At 36.9% G+C, this 20,384-nt stretch overlaps 1 protein-coding gene and 1 long non-coding RNA gene across 6 annotated transcripts in view; one reads left to right on the forward strand and one right to left on the reverse strand.

Annotated features, from left to right (window-relative positions):
- Positions 1–20,384, forward strand: part of LOC116664956 — a 104,354-nt gene that overhangs the window by 25,072 nt on the left and 58,898 nt on the right. For all 4 annotated transcript variants that reach the window (XR_004321515.1, XR_004321516.1, XR_004321518.1 and 1 more), the window contains exon 2: positions 14,902–14,987. This is a non-coding gene — a long non-coding RNA (uncharacterized LOC116664956). The remainder of the gene's footprint in view (positions 1–14,901; positions 14,988–20,384) is intronic.
- Positions 15,790–20,384, reverse strand: part of PHF14 (PHD finger protein 14) — a 139,350-nt gene continuing 134,755 nt past the window's right edge. For both annotated transcript variants that reach the window (XM_032483935.1, XM_032483936.1), the window contains one exon: positions 15,790–15,990. In XM_032483935.1, coding sequence (XP_032339826.1) covers positions 15,916–15,990 — 75 coding nt within the window. In that variant the 3' untranslated portion in view covers positions 15,790–15,915. The remainder of the gene's footprint in view (positions 15,991–20,384) is intronic.

Genomic DNA, 20,384 nt, shown 5'->3' on the forward strand with positions numbered 1-20,384 from the left:
CTTTTAGTTCTTTGAGCGATGAGAAATAAACACTAAAAACTTGGCTTTGATTTGTAGATTAATCATGGCCCCCAGACTGGTGTTTCATGAAGAACCAGAGAGGGAGGCCCTATGAGGACAAATACAGCTCTTCCGCCCTGTAGACACAGGTGACGAGTGAAGGGCACTGAATGGGCTGTTGTGCCTTCCTGCCAGCTGGTGTGCGGAGGGCAGGTCTACTCAACGTCATCCTTGCTTCATTTTAGTTATCTGACTCTCCCTGGATGTGTTACATTGTTGTCTTAGAGAATAAAAGACAAACTTCTTCCAGATAACAGTCTTCCTAGAGAAAGTATGGCAGGACCTGTGGTCTGCAGTCAACTAGGACTGGCCTTTAATTCTAAACGGACACTGGTTTGTTCCAGTTATATTATCTGCCGTCAAGAAAATGGGCTGACAGGTGTCCATCAATAGATGCCTGGTTAATCGAGAGCAGCGGACCCAGTGAAATACTATGCAGCCATAAAGAGAGTGAGGCTCTTGCGTAGTTCAGTGGAAAGGTCATCAGGCTATTTTGTTGTCTGAAGGAAGCAAGGTGTAAGATGGTTTAAATAATACATGACCTTTGGGCTGGAGAGGGAAGAACATATTCACATATAATTATTTGTATGTGCTTTTTGTATTATATGTATAAAGAAACACTGAAAAGATATCCAAGAAATTATAAAGGAGTTTACCATAGGACAGAGGGACGGGGGCGTGGAACCGCAGGTACAGCAAAAAGGTGGGAGTGAGACCGACAGTTTGCACCCTTTACATCGTTTTGTTTGTTAAACAATGTGACTATATTGCCTATTTTCAAAATTTTAAATTCAAAAGAAATTTGGAATGTGTATTCAAGGTAATACTAGCTTACTAGCTGCTGCTGCAAATAAATCACAAAAGGCAAAGGCTTACTACAATATATGTTTATTGCTCACTCACACAAGGTCTAAAAGGTCATGGTCATTCAGGGGCCAAGGCTTGTTTCAAAACAGGTCTCCTTCCTCCTATGTATCTCAGGGACTTCTGTGTCTGGCTGATGGAGAGGAGCTATGGGCCTGGAAGGGGACAGTCATTGCCACCCTCATTGCTTCGGCCAAAATTCAGCCACACAGCTGCCCCCAACTGCAAAGGAAGCTGGAAACACGGTGTGGCCGTGCACCCTGGAGGAGGAGGTGATGCATTTGGCAAACAGAAGAGTGTCTTTTACCAGTGGAAAAACCTAGCGAAAGGAAACTTCTAATAAATTCGTTTTATTTGTTGAGTATTTAAAATTATAGTTATTACTAGAGCATTGTTTTGAAATTGTGGCATTACATAACTGTTCCTGCAAGACAGATTTGTTGACCCCATCTGCGGGTTCACTAATCTCACCCATTTATCGAGGCCTTAGCCTTCAGTTAAAAGGAGCCATGGAAAGATGTTATTAGGGCAGATCTTGAAGGTCCACACAACAGCAGGAGTCTGTTCAGGACCTTCTATTTTATTGACTTCCAGTAAGATTGAAGGCCGCTGTTCTGTTTATGAATACCAGGAAGTAAGATAAACAGCATCATATGCTTTCAAATGCCTGAAAGTTGGTCACCAGTAATCAAATGCCTGAAATCTGTACATCCTGGGGTGTCCAGGATGGAGGTCATATTCAGTTACCAGTGTAAGGAAATTCAGAATAGACAAATAAGATTGCTAGGTGTCTCCAATAGAAAACTGCATTGTTTAGAGGCACTTTTCCAGGGTTTATCTGATTCTAGCCTTGCATTGCCTTTAAGCTATTTCACAGTTGATGGCAGAGCAAATCATACCTCTCTGTGGACATGCAGATGAATTCTGTCTGGTGGAGGGATGCCCTCCTCTTCGTGGAAAAGCCACTTAGCATTCATTTGAAAATTCATTTCTGTATTCCTGATCTTTAAACATATCTGTTCTTTGGATTCTCCTTTGAATTGGTTGTAACATTATAATTTTATTCTCTTTTGAAATGTATCCTTTCACGCTAGAAATTGTTGTGAACTGAGGATTTGTGCTTCTGGCTCTTGTCAAGCTTTGTTTTTTTTTCTTCTTTCAAGGGGGCGGGGCTTATTTATTTGTTTTGTTTTCTCTTTATGTTAATGCCTATCATCTTTGCCAGGAAAGCTGTTATGTAGTGCAGCCTAAAAGTCAGGCAGTGCTGTAACTCAATGAAAAAATGTTTAACAAAAAAAAAAAAAATCTGGTAGTGAAACAATTTTACTATCTTCCTCTTGCACCCCCACCCCAACTGTTAGGACGTTATGCTGGCATAATATCATCAGAAAGCCTATTCTGCTGACATTTCAAGCTCCCAGAGAAAATGCTGTGAATCTTCTGAGAAAGCCTTATTTGCAAGATTTGTTCAACAAAGAGGTTGGATAAGCATCTTGGATTAAACCTTCAAAGCAGCAGGCCCTTGGTTACTTTTCCTGATTAACCTGGAAACACTTTGAAACTCTCTTTCTTATCATAATATATTTTTTGAAACCATCAGTTTTCATAATAAGAAACACTTTTGTAAACACCCGTCTTTATGCATCCTTTTAATTAGCAAAACCTTTATTTCCCACAAAGATTTCCATACTTAAACTTTATCTGCAAAGAATATTTAGTGTGAAGTATTAAAGAATTAGACGGCTAATGGAATATACATTTTTCCTACTGATAACATATTAAAATCTCTTAGTCTATTCATTAATTTCTAGCTCCAGGAAGCTCAACCCCAAATCTGTGACTCAACTTTCATAACTCAGTGGAAACTACCTGCCTGCATTCTACCTTCCTCCAGTCTTGACCTTAGTTCCTGATTTATATTTTACCTGTTCCTGATTTTACTTATTTATGTTTATTTTCGTATATTTTATTGCATACATTTTATACTTTTTTAGAGAATAGGCAAGATATAGAGAAAGAAATTGATACATGTAGATTACATGTGCCTCTGTGTTTCATCTTATAAGAGAAGTTCTCAGGAAAACTGATTTGCCTTGGCACTGTTTCCTGGTGTGTTTCATTCATAGACCGAGAAGTCCTAAGGAATTTCACTTAACCTGCTCATACGCTATGTAACTATGAAACACACTTCAGGAATGGATAAACAAAGTCAAACAAGACCAAATGGATATGTCTCAATTCCAGCAATGATTTACATCATGTCAGTGACATTGTATTTTCAGTTTCTAGAAGTATTTCTCAGCCACATCATTGTTTCTTAGAAACATACTGTCCGATCACCAGCATCTCAGTCTCTACAGACATTTCTTGAGATTGAAAGTGGCTGCCCTCATGCTTACGAGCTAAGAATGCAGCTTGAGTAGGTTTGTATCTCAGGGATTCGAGTTGGGTCTAAATCATGCCGAGGGACCCGGGTTCCACCAGATCCCTTTACAGAGGTGAAATCTCCATAAAGGAATTAAAGGGCTGCCTTAAAGGTGGAAAACAGAGGGGCCATTGGGCTGCCTTCCCTCTGTAATGAAGAAGGCCCACTTGACGGTGAGATATTAGAAGCACGCTGGACTTAAAGCCCCAATCCTGGGTTCAAGTCCCAGTTTTACAACTCACTGAAATGTGGTTTCCTGCACCTGGAAAATTGGGTAATAACTCCCCTTACCGTCCAGTGGTTGTGAGGACTCATTGTGAACAGGCTTCCTCCATCACCCGCTCCCTTCCTGCCTTGCACTAAGAATTGACTCATGCGTGTGTGAACCCAGGGCTTCTGAAGCCTCTTTCTTGCATGACTGGCTGCCAGTACTCAGGCAGACTCAGCAGAAGCTGCTCAGGGCTGTGGGTTACTTTGTCCCAGGAGATGCCCTAGTCCCATCCTTGGACATTGTTCATTTTTCTTTCATTGATGAATTTGTTGCCCCTTTGTGGCACACTGAGTTTTCCAAAGCTGGACATACAGTTTCTCCCATCTCATAAGCTCTCCTGCAGTGTGATACCCAAGCTTGTGGTCATTCACTCTCTCAACATGGACATCAGTGTTTCAAATTGTCCCTTTGTTTTTCATCTAGAGGTTTATGGGGATGATGGGAGGGATGTCTTTCTTTTGTAAAGTGAAGAAGGAAAACTTAAGACTTCTCCCCAGGAGTATTCTACAGCAGGTGAGTTTGAGAAAAAAATAAGAGGAAGCAAAAATCTGGACATTGATTCATTAATATTACCACATGCAGGTACCTGTTGCAGGTCTTAATGTCCCTCTGAGGAGATGTGTTCTCCGGCTTGTAGGCTGTTGCTCTTTGCAACGACTACTTTGTCGTGTGATAATTTGAAAACTAGTTTTATAAGATATTACTGAAGTTAAAAAATCAAAATGAGGCTGAGCACCGTAACAGAAAAAAAAAAATAATAAGGTAACTGATTTAACAAAGTTTCTTCATTGTATTCTTCAGAAGGCACTGTGACCTGTGAGGGGGTGGAGGATATAGAATGCAACATTCCCCAAGCTGATTTGTGTGTGAAACCTTTTTTCCCTTTTGTGGAGCCTTGATAATGAGAATAGTGTCTAGCTAAACATGCTTTTGAAAAAGCACTGACTATATTAACTCTCTCTTGGTTTGTAACAAATTACCACAAATTTACCTTTGAAAACACACACTTACCTTACAGTTTCTGTGGGTCAGGAGTCTGGGTGTACTTTGCTTCATTTTCTGCAAGGTGGCAATTAAGGTGTAATCCGGGGATGGGTCTCATCTGAATGTGTGACTGGGAAAGGGCTCATTCCAATCAGGTTGTAGCCAGAATTCATTTCCTTGTCCCTCTCAAGCCTGTACCTCCAGCCCAGCTCGTAAAAGGGTAAGCGTAACTCATGGATCATGATGCACTAAACCAGAAGGAAAAATACATTGAACAGGTGTTGAATGAGTACAGAGCAAGAGGGTTTTGTAGTGGTGGTGTTTTGTTTTTTAAGGTAAGCTTACAGCTTCTTCTACGTTTTATGATATGAACTATGGACACTAAGAGCTGAGATTTCCCTTTGACATTTTGTGTGTTTAGTGAACTGCAGAAAATGCAAACCTTTACAAGCCAGAGAACTCTGTCCTCCCTGAATGTGCTTAGAATATTTAAAGACCAATCTGTGTCTGATGTTTTTGTTCTCAAAGTTTTGGAAATAATGTTCCACTTGATTTTATTTAACTGTTTAAAAAAATTAACTGTTTCCAATTCTGTAAGACTATTTTAAATCAACTATGATTTCCGTAGTTTTGTGTTCTCTTTAGTACTCCAAACTGTGTCATTTCTGTCATCACAATACCATTATGCAGGATCCTTAAAAATGTGGTTCTTGGGAAAAGTAGTATTATTCCAAAGCTACAGTAGCTCTAAAATGAAATTAAATTCTATGCAGATTTTTGCTTTCTCTTTTATATTTCATCTTCCCCCTTCCGCCTGAGACTTAGACCTACTTTTCCTTCAAACTGTTTCTTCTTCTACAGAAAACTTCATTTATATTTTTAATCCATTCGTGATTCAGTTGTGGATTCTTCACATTAACTTTGTTCTGGCTGCTTTAGGAAGTTTCAGGTCTGGATCTGAGTGCTGGTCATCGAACTGTAGATTCTGGCCTAGGACCTTGCACCTCAACTGTCTTCTCATTCAGGGTGTCTAAAGTAGTTCTTCATGCTTTGAGTTTCCATCACCATGTGTAGCCTCTCTGAACCACCTGGATACTATAACAAGCTTTCATTTACTTTTCTTCCTATATGATAATACCTTTTAAGCTTATTCATGAGTAGAATATTTTAATGAAATTCTCAAGGATGAACTAGAGAATATATTCCTTAAATTTGGAACTATTTGAGAAAAAGGAGTTATTTAATATCTTTTATATCTAATACTTACTTGCCCTTCATGTAGTAGGTAAGTCTTAGTGAGCCTGGTCTAGGAGATTTGTCTCCTTCTACTGGCCCTGGTGCTCACTGTGTTTGCACCTTCCACTCCCTGCCCTCAGCTGATTGGATATAGGAAAACATGTGGCTTGAGAACCAGGTCAACAGGGATGAACTATTTTAAGTGAAGAAAGCTCCACTCAGAAAACTGCACATTGTATCATTTCATGTGTATGATATTATGAAAAAGGCAAAACGATAGGGACAGAAAACAGGAGAGAGGCTGCCAGAGGTTGGGTGTGGGAAGGCGACATGGGCGGTTGGCTATGAAGGGGCACAAGGGAATTTTGCAATGTGACAGAACTGTTCTCTGTCTTAATTGTGGTGGTGATTACATGACTGTATGATTTGTCACAACACTCAGGACTGTACATTAAAAGTGTGAATTTTTGTAGACACACATCATAACTTAAAAATGAGGGAAAAATGAAAGAGGTTTCTGGCTTGAGTGACAATCGGAGTGTGACATTGCTGAGGTTAATAGGAAAGATTGAGTCCCAGACAAGCCCCAAAGGAAATAAGGGCAGATTCTGCTTTGCAAACAGAGTTTGAGGCAGCATAAATGGAGTTAATATGGTCAAGATGGCAGAGGCTTTTTATCACTACTGGTATTCCACTGTATAAACCCACTAGAGCTTAGTTATCCATTTGCCAGTTGAGGGACATTTGAGTCGTTACCAGATTTGGGCTTGTATGAATAAAGTCCCTGTACGCATTCATGTTGTTGCTGAAAGATCTGAGCAGAAAAGACAGGAATCTGTGTTCCTCACATACAGATTTGACCATGTTATTCCCCTGATTAAAATTCTTCACTGGTTTCTCATTGCCTACAGCGGCCACGCTGCACCAGCCCTCGTTAGAATCACCTGGAGCGCTTTTCAAGCTTCTGGACGCTCGGCCCATCCTGAGAGAGTCTCATTTAATTGATCATTGGGTGGGGCTCAAGTGTCAGTTTTCTTAAAAGCTCTTTTATGATTTTATTATTTTTTAGGCTTAAATCTTTTAAAGAAATGGTATTATTGAGATGTAATGCACTTAGCATACAGTTGATCCATTTAAAGTGCACAATTCAATGGTTTTTGGTATATTCTATTCATTTTTTCAGTTGAAGTGAAAATATGCATATAACAGAAAATTTGCAATTTTAAAGAGTATAATTCAATGGCATTAGTTGCATTCACAATATTGTACAGCCATTACCACTAGTTCCTCATCCCCATTTGTTTTTAATAAATGCCCAGTTCTGCAGAACTAAATCCAAGTGCCTTAGCCAAGGCCCGGAGGCTTTCACAAGGAAACCTCATCCTATCTTCCCAGTCGTGGCTCCTCTCACTTCCTGCCCTGCGTTCTCCTGGATCCAGACACGCTGAGTTGTCTTTAACCTTTGAAAACGCTGTACCTCTGCATATCACTATTTCATCTCTGATATTCTTCCTCCTGAAACTGAAACTACTACTTCTGATAAAATCCTAGGTTTGCAAAGCCAGACTCAAGTATGATTTTTATGGAGTGCTTTTTCCGCCGCTGGGCCTATTTAGCTGTGATCTATGGCACCCTTTATCAGCCTCTATTAGAGCACTTAATCATGACAGTTTTCTGCGTCCCTTCTTGCCTCTCTGCCAGAACCAGAATCTCTCTCACCCCCTTTCCCTCTTGCTCATGGTGAACACTGAAATGGAGAATTTGCAAGTCCTTAGAAGAGAACCCACCTCATCCACATCCTACAATGATGTGATTTGTTAGTTGTTCTCTTGTGGTAAAACTAAATAGAGAATGTGGAACTCCATGAGAAAGAGATCCTGGATTTGAGGGGAGGCAGAAGGAGAGCTTGGATTTAGAGGAGTCTAGGAAAGATGCAGTTGTGAAGAAAGGGCCTCGAACACAAGTTGTTCCTCAGGGAAGACAGACCTGGGCTGGGGCAAAGGAAGAAGGAACTCACAAACTGAGTGTGTCTTAGGGCACAGGAGACAAACAAGTCTACTAGAATTTTTTGCATAAGATTATTCCTGTCTTCCAGAATTAGACATAATCCAATGTAAAACTTCAAATCCCAAATCAATACTTGCCAAAAAGATAGTCTAAAAAAAAAAAAAAAGTGAGAGAACCCTGAACCAATGTTCCATTGTTAATTTAATTTTTACTAACAAGATACATTTGTGAAGGCATTGCCGAATGCACCACTTTTGTCCCTTGTTAGTGTAATCAGAAAGGTGTCTTGGTTCAGCAGTGCTCTGGAGGTTGAAATGTGTTCTCCTTTATGGTTTGCAGCTCTGATTAGTTCTGTTTTTCTGCCTAAGGTGCAAAAATGCAAATGTGAACTGCGATGCTGTGTAATTTCTGCTTCTTACATCATCACCTGTATGAATTTTTAAAAATTCATACAAGTATCTTTTTATTAATTTCACTAAAATTGTGGCCTGAAATGCATGAGGCAAAATACACTATTGTCCAATCTCCCATTACCACATTAACTTTTTGTCTCTCATTGCTAAAAAACAAAACAAAATGTGTATCAGTTGCAGAAAAACATGTAAAAATTAAACATATCCAATCAGAAATGAACTGCTGAAAGGAGAGAGTTACATGCTAAAAAGCACTGCAGTCTGGGATCTGCTTTAAGACAATTTAGTGAGAGAAAGAGAAGAAAAAAGTGTATAGATAAAGCAGACGTGGCAAAATGTTAATAAATTGTTGAATCTCAGTTATGAGTATGTGGGGATCCATTGTCCTCTGCTCACCACTCTTACCTACATCTGAAACTGTTGATGATAAATGGTACGGGACATGTTAGCCATCTTGGTTGTGGTGGTTTCATGTGTGTGTACATCTATCATAATTCATCAAATTGTACATCTGAAATATGAGTAGTTTACTGTACAGGAACCATACCATAATAAAGGTTTTTTAAAAAGGAAGAAGAAAATGGTACAAGGATCATAAACTTACAGATAAAATACCTTCGAACATTTGCACAAATTTAAGGACACAGCCTGAAGCGTTAGGTTCCTTAATCACAGAATTTTGTGTAATGTCAAGAAATAATAATGATATTTTGCAAATAATAGGTTTTGATTCTTTCTTCAGAGCTGTTTCATATGTGTTATTTCATCACAGAACATAGAATGACAGATTTCTGCAGTGGTTATTACGTCTTTCTGACACTGTTGAATAAGTTGCCTTTCTCATTGGTTTGAAATCTGAATATCCTGAAAGAGTTCATCTCTCTTTAAAAGCAACAATAGTCTTGCATCACCTTTAGAATTAGACTCATTGCTGGAACTACATGCATCAGGGCAATCCACACTTTCTGTTCCTCTGTGTCAGCAAGGAGAAGGGTATCGTATTCAGACCCACGTACAACATCTGATTCAATTATCTATTGTTTTCTGGAAAACCCTATCTATCTATGGATAGTTTGTGGCTTGAAACATGGATATGAAAATAGTAATTTTTTTACTCCATTGACAGTATCAATAAAGGTAGAGTATACGTTAAATTCTAGAGTGAGATATTTAACATGCCACAGGTACAAAGGAAAGACATAAACTAAGAGACAAAAGTGAACCTTTCAGATGTTGATGTGATGCTGGCTGTGTTTATGAGCCTGATGATACCAAGTGCACACGAGAACACATAGGTGTCACGCTGGGAAACCAATGATCTAGCTCTCATCTTGACTGCAGGCAAAGAATATCTCATTAAAGCCATAAATTTCATGAGTCTGTTCCTAAATTTAAAACCCGTAAGGAAAATGGCTTTCATGGTTCAGCAGTTTTAAAGCGTTGCACTTACTTGGCTTTGTAACAAGGAAATTAATAGTTTATCTAAAACAAATCGGATTATGCCATAGTTGCATGTGTTTTCACGCTGTTGCTGTTAGCACTTAACTTCTTCTCTAGATAACAAAATCACGGACTGCACATTGAATTCACCATGGGGAGATGTTTATTACTTGCTATGATTGCTCAGGATAGTCGGGGATGGGGATGAAATGTGTTCATTCATGGCTATGTAAAAATTGTTTTCTTGAGGTAATGTGAAATAGAGTAGGTTTCTAATCAACCTTCACCATTCAGAGTAAATACTATTTAGCCTACTGTCAGGAGGGGTCAGTTGCTCCAGTCCCATGCAGTGCTAGCACCCAACCAACAGGAATGTGTGCAGGCCTCAGGGATCCAAGGCACTGGGAAAAAATTGTCAAAGCAATTAATTGAACTTATTTCTTCTTTCTCAATGGACTTTGGAAAAAATCTTACATAGTGTGAGACGCATTTGCAGGAAACATTTTCCTTTTTTCGTTTTGTACATATTCAACTTAAATAGCAACTCATTGTTGCATCTGGGAAAAACAAGACAAATTATAAGGATGTAGGAGGGTACTGATACTTCAGATGCCTCCAGACATTTAAGCTTAGAGACAGTCTCAGTGATTGTTTTACAGAAAGAATATACACATACAAAACGAGCAAAAAGAATATAATCATCGTTTCCCAAAAAATACTAGAGAAGCAAAAGTAGCTAGACTCACCTCATTTCATCTGGATGATCAAAAAGTTACAAACTATTATATCTTAGAAATAGCATGTCCTATTTGCTGTGTGGAAATAAAACTCAAAGCAGTTCATAGACACTTACAGTTGGAGCAACTGGTCATACATCTTGCTTTCCCCCTCACCCAAGCTTTCTAATCCCAAAGGAAGGGGATAGAATTTATCCAGAAGATAAGTAAGACTTAAGTTTTTAAAATTGTGCTTCAATGTATTTTCAAGTGCAAGGGCCATTCAAAAAGTCATTAAAACGGAATATGTAATCATTAAAAAGCTTTAACTACATTAGATATTTTCAAATAAGGCATCACGCTATTTTTTGAATGCTGATTTTTTCCAAATTTTTCTATGTTTAATTTCTTTTTAAACTTTCATTAGCATCTTTTCTAGGTAGAGGTTACTTCCAGCTTTTAAACTGTTATAAATACTAATGCAGAATACATCCAATTTCCTAGAAAGAAAATCAAGGATTAAACACTAATTTTGTGGACCATACTACACAGCTTAGAGTAACCAATGGTTTCTGAAAAGAATAACTATTATGAAGTACAACTTCTACTTACAAGAAAAAGAGTTGCCTCCAGTTTCTGCTATTATGAATGTCATGAATGAAATTGTTTGAAGTAGTCATGTACACATCTTTTGTGAACATATATGTTCATTTCTCTTGTGTAAAAATCTATAGTGGAGTAACTGGGTCATATACACTTCCTGTGAAACTTCCAAAGTGGTGTCCCATTTTACCCGGGGCCAGTTATCTGATGGAAAAGATGACAATCCCCTTTGCTGTCAGTCTGCCTCTTTCTATCATTGCTTTTTTAATAGGTTCATGAATAAAATGGTCATCCTACAGGGTTGAAGGCTGCATATAGAAAATAATGTTAGTGTTTACTCCTGAAGGCTGATTGCCTAACTTGCCAACAGCAGCAACCCATCCTCAACCTTTTATGTAGTATCTCCATTAGTTTTCTATTGCTGCATAAAAATTACCACAAAATTAGCAGCTTATAACAACACATTTATTATTTCAGAGTTTCTGTGGGCCATGAGGCTGGACATGGCTTAGCTTGGCTTAGCTGAGTCCTTTGTCTGAATTCCAGATGCTTCATAACCTCACCAACATTTCATTATTAGAGTTTAAATTATAGCCTAGGACTATCCAGTAGAATTACAATGGAAACCACATAAGTAATTTCAAATTTCCTAGGAACCACATTTAAAAAGTGAAAATAGTTGAAGTTTCTTTTAGTAATACATTTTATTTAATCAAATCTATCCAAATATTACCATTTAATCATGTAATAAAGTTTAAGATATATTACATTCTTTTTTCATAGTAAGTCATCAAAATCTGATTATGTATTTTTTTTTTTTACAGCACTTCTCAATTCAGACTAATCATATTTCAAGTGCTTAATAGCCACATGTGGCTAGTGGCTGCTGTAATGGGACCATACAGTACATACATTTCTGTGGGTACATAGTGGTAACTCATTTTGGTTTTGCTTTGCATTTTCCTGATACCTAAATGAGGCTGAGCATGTTTTCATGTACTTACTGGCCATTTGTAGATCTTCTTTTGTATAATGTCTGTTCAAATGTCCAGCAACAGGTAGTATATTTGCACAATGGTTACACAAATTAGAGTATATTCATACAAGGAAAAAATACTCAGTAATAAAAAGGAATAAACTCCTGACTCATGAAATAAACTGGATGAATCTCATAGTATTATGTTGAGTGAAGAAAGCCAGACCCAAAATAATACATATGAAGTGATTCCACTTGCATGAAACATTAGAACAGGGAAACTAATCAAGAAAAGAAAAAGCAAATCAACAGCTATAGTAGGGGTGTGTGAATGCTTGCAGGAGTGCACAAGGGAACTTTTTGGAGTGATGGAAATGCTTTGTATCATTAGAGTGGTGATTATGTAGATATGTACATTTATCAAACTTTATTGAACTGCAAATTTAAAATGGGTGCATGTTATTGTATGTAAATTATACTCAATAAAATTGATTTAAACAGTAAAAGCAATACATGTTAGTAGTACTTGCTATGTAATTTGCAGGCCAAGTGCAAAGTAAAATTGTGGGACCCTTTATTCAAAAAGTATTAAGAATTTCAAGGCAGTGGCAGCAAAGGGAGTTTGTCTGTTATGAATCCCCAATGACAGACAACACAGGTAAGTAAGAGTAAGTCCCAAAAAAGTTCTGTTGGATGAATTTAGGAACTTGGGTATCTTAGTGCCCAGCAACTTCCTTTTCTGCTGTTTGTTCCATACTCTTGAAGAAAGAGTAGAATTCTGAATACAAATATTTTTAAATGATGTTCATAAGTATGATAGAGACAAGTACTGATTAAAAGTTGTTTTATTTTTAAATTCTTTGCAAATGTGAAGAAATATAGCTCAATAACTAACATGAAGAAAATACAATTCAGTTGAGTGGGTGGAAATTATACAGGCATCATGAAGTATAAAGAACTTTTGTCCTTCAGGTATTGTATACTGTTAGTTACAGGCTGACTTAGAGTAGCAGTGTTACTCGCGGTATGCGTCAGGAAACAAGCGAACGAGGACGTAGAGATAAAACAAGTATATATAATTGTGCAATGGTTTATCTTCTTTAGAAATCAGTTTTTAGGTTATATTCCAACTATTAATATTTCTACAGACCCTAAATATATATAATCTATGTTGCCATGTACATTTCATTAGAACTTTGCTCAAGTGCTCCTTGACATACCTAGAAACAGAGGCATTTGGACTTATTCAAGTAATGTGTTATGGACTGAATGTGACCCCTCCTGCCCCTGCCGCCAATATTCATGTGTTGAAGCTTTTGCTCCCAAATACAGTATGGCTGTATTTGGAGGAAGGAAGTACTTACATTTTAATGAGGTCATAAAGTTGGGCGGTCCTGATCCGATAGGATTAGTGTTCTTATAAGAAGAGACCACAGAGTTCACCTGCCCTCTCCTGCGTGCACTCACCAAGGAAAGACCATCTGATGGTGAACGAGGCTGCCATCTGCAAGCCAAGAATAGAGCCCTTACCAGAAACCAAAACCCGCTGAACCCTGATCTGGGACTTGCAGTCTCCAGAACTGTGAAAAAACACATTTCTGTTGTTGAAGCCAACCAGCCTGAGATATTTTGTTATGGCAGGCTGACTTAACAGAATATGTGGGCAATCTTTTAGCATTATAACAATATTTATGTGTATATACTTGTGGCATAAGTGTATAAACCCTAAACATTTGATAAATTCACATGGCAAAATTTCCCTTAAGGAAATTTACAGTGATTTACTCTATTACTCCTTGTCCTAAACCAAGGGGTATGTAAATATTTGAAAATATTTTTAAAAAAGAAAACTGACATTTTAAATGGTTAAAGGTATCAGTTAAATATAAATATTTAAAATGCCTGTCAGGTGGCTGAGTGTCCCTGTGCTTCTCATACTCAACAACTTACTTTAGAAATGAAAGTATTAAGAGATGACAACACACTCATAACTGAATAAGCAGTCTACAGAAAAGTATGGCCAAAAAGTTACTAAAAAACTGTAGAGAAGCAGTAAGATGCTTTCATACTTGTTGTTCATACTCGTTGTTCCTTGTTCAGTGTGAAAAAGATAAAGCAGGATTTTCATGTTTTGGGGGAGGTGATTTGGTAGTTAATTCTTTCACTCTTATTTCACTTAAGCCAAAGTCTTCTAATTGAGTTAAGCCTGGCTAAGACGTCAGGGAAGAGAAACAACTAAAGGAGAGGTAGAGAGTGGTAAGTAAGGTGCTAGCAAGAAGGACCGTACAATTTAGGGGAAGATAGTGGACTGAGAAACGTATGACACTAACAGGTATTTCACCGCAATTAAATGCGATATTCTAGGGTGAGACTGCTTGGGTTTGGAGTCTTGCTCTTGCTCTGCCAATTACAAGCTACATAACCTTGGTTATTGCCCCTAAGCCTCAGACTGATACTGGTAAAGCGAAAAAAGTAATCATAATGGTCTTACCTGTTAACAGGGGTGATTAGTGGTATAACCCACATGGTACCTACAAGATCATAAATGTAATAGATGTTAGTGATGATATGAATTGTGTATTATTTCTCTTCAAAAGTGATTCTACTAATGTCATTCCAATCTAAATGAATATGGATATTCTGAAATAGACTAGTATCTACTCTAAAAAGAGAAAGAAATAGGAAAAAAGTCAAAATAATCTTTGTGTTTGCTTATTGCAAAGGCCCTCTTCAGACTCCGACATACCTTTTCAGGCTTTTCTTTGGCTCGAAGTTTGCTTCAGAATTCATCGAGGGAGTTCAGTCTGTGGGATATAGCTGTTCTCCTGATGTCCATGGTTACGTTATTGGAGGCTACACATCAACGGATTTTCTATCTTGCTTACTTGCAGTTTTTCTCATTTCAGCCCACTGTGTCGCAGCTGCCAGTCTGTCCCACTGTCACACCTTTATTGTGCTCGTCAAATGCTTGTGATAAAGCCGTGGCTCCAGGGTGAGTACACAGATTCTGTCCTCACAGGGAAGAAGTGTATGCTGGCATTCTCTCAGAAGCCTTCCAGCATTCTGCTTCTCACTGTAAGAAACTCTGCTTTAAATAATCAAACAAAGACATCTGCAAACAGCAAGTAGATTTGTTGCTCCTGCTAAAGTTGGCAAATGGTAGCTTAGGAATTAGAACCAGGGCAAGTAAAATGGCTGGTCACTGAGAACTCTGATAAAGATAGGGATGGAAGGAATTTTAGATAACTCCTAAGCCAAAGAAACACAGATGGGGAACTGTTCTTGAAATGTCCAGGAGAAGTGTGTAGAGCCCAGCACACACTACGTCCTTAGTAAATATGGTGAGTTCAGAGTCATGGTATTACTTCTGCCCCAGAGAATGTTAAATTATCATTCCTTTTTAGCCTTTACCTAAAGTCCTAGAGTATTATGTGGCGCATTAAGTTGAAGAAATCAGAAAACGGTGTTTCATCTTGTGGCACTGGTTGGTTTTTCAGTGTTTTCTCATGCACACATTCCCTGTTCATTTTTGAACTATGTTGGTTTTCCTTTATACGCATAATTGGAATTCTGTTAAGGTCCCTGAAGAAGGCAGCAGAGACTTGTAAGGGGGAAAAAGACTTTCAGAGTTTTTTTTACGTCATCCACCATGTGTTAACATTTGGCTTACAGATAAGAGAAAATTCTGTCTCTATTCTCAAATTTCAGTAAAGAATTAACAAAAATTTTAAAGGCCTAATTTTTGTATGAAAGTTTAATTTGCTCTAAAAACAAATTCCAAATGCAAGCTCCTATTTCATTTTCAACAACTTTATTGAGAACATTTTGCAAATTAGATTTTACAATTTAACACTTTACAATTAGAAATTGTATCTGCTATTATGAAGTTGCAAACTTTTCAAAACACTACAGAAAATCCTTTATTTCTTTGGATTTTTCTGTTCCATGCTGAGATCCTGAGATATGTTTTTTCTTTCTGCTTCATTTTCATCTTCCTGTGAAATAAAATTTAGAAAACATTAAAATATAAACCTTAGGGCATTTTATTATCTATACTAAATACATTTAAACTCCGTTTCTCTGAAGAATTAGCTATTGTGACTCTAGTAATCCTAGGGGAAAGGCTATAAAAACAAAATGGCAAAATTATGTAACATTTAAATATTTACAATGGGTGCTGTTTTATACTACCCGTAGACTAAAAACATAAAATGATATGTTTTTAAAAGCAAGTTACTTTATCAATGACCTAAAAATTACTTTTGTAAACACCTGCCACTAAAAAGTGTCATTTTTAGGAGGTCGATCAGATATTTTTACTTATTTGATTAAAAAACCCCCAGTAAATTTAACTTCTGGACACTATATGTGCTCCATCATGGCATTTTTGTCTCATACAGCATACTTTCTTGACAGGTCTGCCAATTTTCCAGTGACTTGTACTACCGTATGTTATCTGAAGATGAGTCAGCTCTAAAATAGGAAACTCTGAAATGGGCATGTCAGGTGATAGAATGCTTACATCTTTCTACAGTTTCGATTCTAAGTGGTGGCCTTATAATTCACAGCAGGTTCCTGTGTAATATGAGTAAATAAATTGACATCATAATGTCTGCTTCCATAGGAATGAAGTGCATCTCATATTCAATAGTAAACAGCAACCTTCAAAGTATTAAAAACGAGGGTCTGGAAGAATATTTCATCTTACATTTTGTAACCCATCTCATCATGTATGTTCCTTTAACAACACCGAAGTACAAAACTGTCTTGCTTTCCTAATATTTCTGATTTATCAAGTAAGACCTTTCATCTTTTTTTTAACTGAAGTAAAAAGCACTAACTCTTATTACTGAGTTAATGATAGTATGAGTAGCAATTTCTTAAGTATCTCTAGACAACAGTAAAATCAGTATCACCAAACACATCATTCTGTATCTCTGTATCTTATAAAAACAAATTCAATTCAATTAGATAATTGTTGAGCTTTGCTTAGTAAATTGACTTTATTAAGTAAATGCAAGTCAAGGTATATATATTTGTTTTCCATGAAGAGCCATACCCTTGCCCATAAACATTAAGATAGAGAAAGCTTCCTTTATATACATTGTCTCTCTCTCTCTCTAAATTTCACCAGCACCTGTGATTTAGACTTTCTCAACACCAGGAAAGTAGAGAAATTATCAATAATATCAACCAACCTGAATCATTACAGATAATGTGGGATACAAGGGATAGGGTTCTGAATATCAATTTTGGTGATGTAATTTTAGTATTTTTCTAAACATAATAGCTACTGCATGTTGCTTAATTTTTTCCAATGTGTCTCTACTAAATAGAGATATTATGTTCAATTGACTCTTGAAAATCTGTTAGTGAACAGGTAGTTTCCACATTAAGACAAGTTTCTTGAGATTATATTTTAATTACAACCTAATAAAAAGCAAATCCTACTCCATACTTTCCACTGTCTTCTTCAGGTGAAAAACTGACAGAGAATGTCAGCAGGTAAAGATGGGAAGAAGTTTTTGTTAGACAGCACTGAATTTGTCTGTATGTTCCTCAAGGCAGGGCTTTATCTTCTTTGTCTTATATTCCTACCATCTAAAAGGGCACATTTAGTATGTAGTTGGAGTTTAATAAATGTTTCTTGAACTATGTGTAATAGTGAAACAATCCTTCCTTATCCAGTAGTCACACTTCTGGCAATCTAAATTTACTAGTAGTGTACTGAAAACAGGAATAAACAAAAATGTTTAAGCAACATGAGCCAAAATTACCATTATCAAGCTCATATTCACTAATTTTTGGAAAAGAATGGAGTTTTTATTATGTGTACAGTCTACTGAGTTCCCATGGCAGTAAGACTTACTGGTTTAACAGGCTTGGCTATCTAGTTTTCCCTGATGACCTTGAGGACTAGAAAGTATCCATAGTATTTACTTTCATACTTAACATTCTTAATAGAATGCTAGTCTTTTTGTTGTTGAATTTTTCTTAGTAATAAAGTAGTTAATAAATACGTGTCTTTTCTAACACTGCCTCCAGTTCCGAACAGGTGCAAAAGTGTTCCATGCTTTTCTTTCTTTAAGAGAAAATGTCTTAAAATATCTTGCCTTTCTATGCCTTTAAACTATTTGTGTAAGTAAGAAGATACAATCTCTCTCTTCCTTTGTAAAAGAATAGCTGTGATCTGAATACAGAAAAGGATTATGGACGGGTGGAGAAAGGACTTAATCCCAATTGCTAGAGTCCACCGCATCATAATTGCTATTAATGTAATATCATCAAAATAATAAAAAAAAAAGTAATAGATTTTAATCACTGTAAATAAAAGCATTAGAATTAGATAATTAGATATAATAAAGCTCCAGAAAGGATTTTAGAGGTTGCTTTGTTTTTACTTTTCTTTTTTGTTGTTGTTTTTACTTTTGTTTTTGAAAGTGGTAATTTGTGTTTCTAGTATTACAGGTCAATTTTTATAAGAGCTATTTATAAGCAGTTCAAGATAAATACAATTAATTAAAATAGCCCAGGCAGCAAATCAAGTATCATTCACAAATGACTGCATAATGAATGAAACTGCAAAGAAAGGAAGCTTTTTTTACCGAAGTATTTCTTCACTACTGGATATTAAAGTCAGGCAAGTATTTCTTCTGATAGATAGCAGGTTTTTGTCACTCAGCTTTGCTGAGATAAGACATCTGTTTGTTTCCCAGTGAAAGAAGACCCTTGCTACATGGATCATTTTCTTACTGACAGCCCTGACAAGTTTGACATTTGTTTCATGAAGTGTTGTGAAGCAGCCAGTAAGAAAATGTGCCCTTTGGGGTTAGTGGAGAGTAGACAGGTTTACCTCTTAATGTTTAAGCTTGTTAATTCATACTCCAGAAAACACGAGGATTATAGCACCCTTGCACCTGCTAGTTACACAAGGAATTTCAAGAATACACACCCACATAACAGTAACACTGATAATGCCAAATAGCTGAAGGTGGTTCCTTGGCCTTCCTGCTCTTTTTACACTGATGGCATTGTTGTAGTGAGGAGAATGGTAATTTTGAGGCACACATGGACCATGTAATTATGGACTGATGCTCCAGGTGGCAACATGAGACTAAAAGAGTTATTCTAACAGAGAAATAAGTAAAAGCACTGCCATTTTAATCTAAACTAAATCCCTTTTACCACTAAATAAAGTCTGCAAGATTTTGTTTAAATGCTGTTCAGCTTGCAGTATCAATCTGGAAGAGAGGGCTATTTTCCCTTATTTACAAATTTGACTGACTTCTCATAATAGCTCAAAGAATTGATGTCAATTAATAAAACCTATGTATCTTGCTTTTCCTTTCTCTTGAGGAAACCAACTCCAAACAGAGACCAATTATTTTAACAGCAGGAATTTCTACTGCTCAGGTAATCTTTGGACTCAAATTACATGTAGTCTATGAGTACAGATGTCTCAGTATTTACCCTCTAGATTGCCAAGTTTTAAATGATTTCTTTTGAAGGCAGGATTATACAAAGGAACAAACTTTCCCCATTATTTCTTTGAATCTTTTAAGGTGAGTTTATGGATACCTTTATAGTGGAGAATTCTGTCAAACACTACTGTAACCAGTGATGAAGGTTAACATTACCAGTAATATATATTAGCATTAACCCTTTGATAAGGTGCACTAAAAAGGGCATATCAATTCTGGTCTGTGGCGTCCTTCCCAATAATGCATGGACCTCAATCTAATTATGAGAAAACATCAGATAAGCACTCTATAAAATAATTGAATAGTAGTCTTCAAAAGTGTCAAGATTGTGAAAGACAGGACAAAGCTTGGACCGTCACAGACTGGAGGAGACGAAGGGGACATGATGACTAAATGCAGTGTGCAATCCTGGACCACAAAAAGGACATTAGTGGGAAAACTTGCAAAATTTGAGTATTGTTTATGTAGTAGTTAGAAGTATTGTCTTGATGTTAATTTCCTGGTTTCAGTAATTTATTTTGATTATAGAAGATAACACCACTACAGGAAGCTGGATTAAGGGCAAATGGGAACTGTCTGTACTATTTTTACAATTTATCTGTCATTTTAAAATTATTTCAAAATAGAAAGATTGAGAAAACAAAATAGAAACAACTACTTAATGAAAGTTTTCTAAAATGACAGTGTGATGTATGCCCAAAGATTTTAAGTGGAAAAAAATGGAAGGTCGCTGTAGCCTCTATACTGGAAACACACATCTAAAATAAGTTATTCGCTTGCCATTGTTCTACTTTAAATTCTTTCTTAAGTACCTCAAGTGTTCATAAAGGTGATGTTATTTTTATTCTCTTTTCTGTGCTTCCATGTATTTTCCTGCATTTCTGTGAGCATGGATTCCTTTCACAATC

Source organism: Camelus ferus, chromosome 7, assembly GCF_009834535.1.
Source record: "Camelus ferus isolate YT-003-E chromosome 7, BCGSAC_Cfer_1.0, whole genome shotgun sequence".
Taxonomy (NCBI): Eukaryota; Metazoa; Chordata; class Mammalia; order Artiodactyla; family Camelidae; genus Camelus; species Camelus ferus.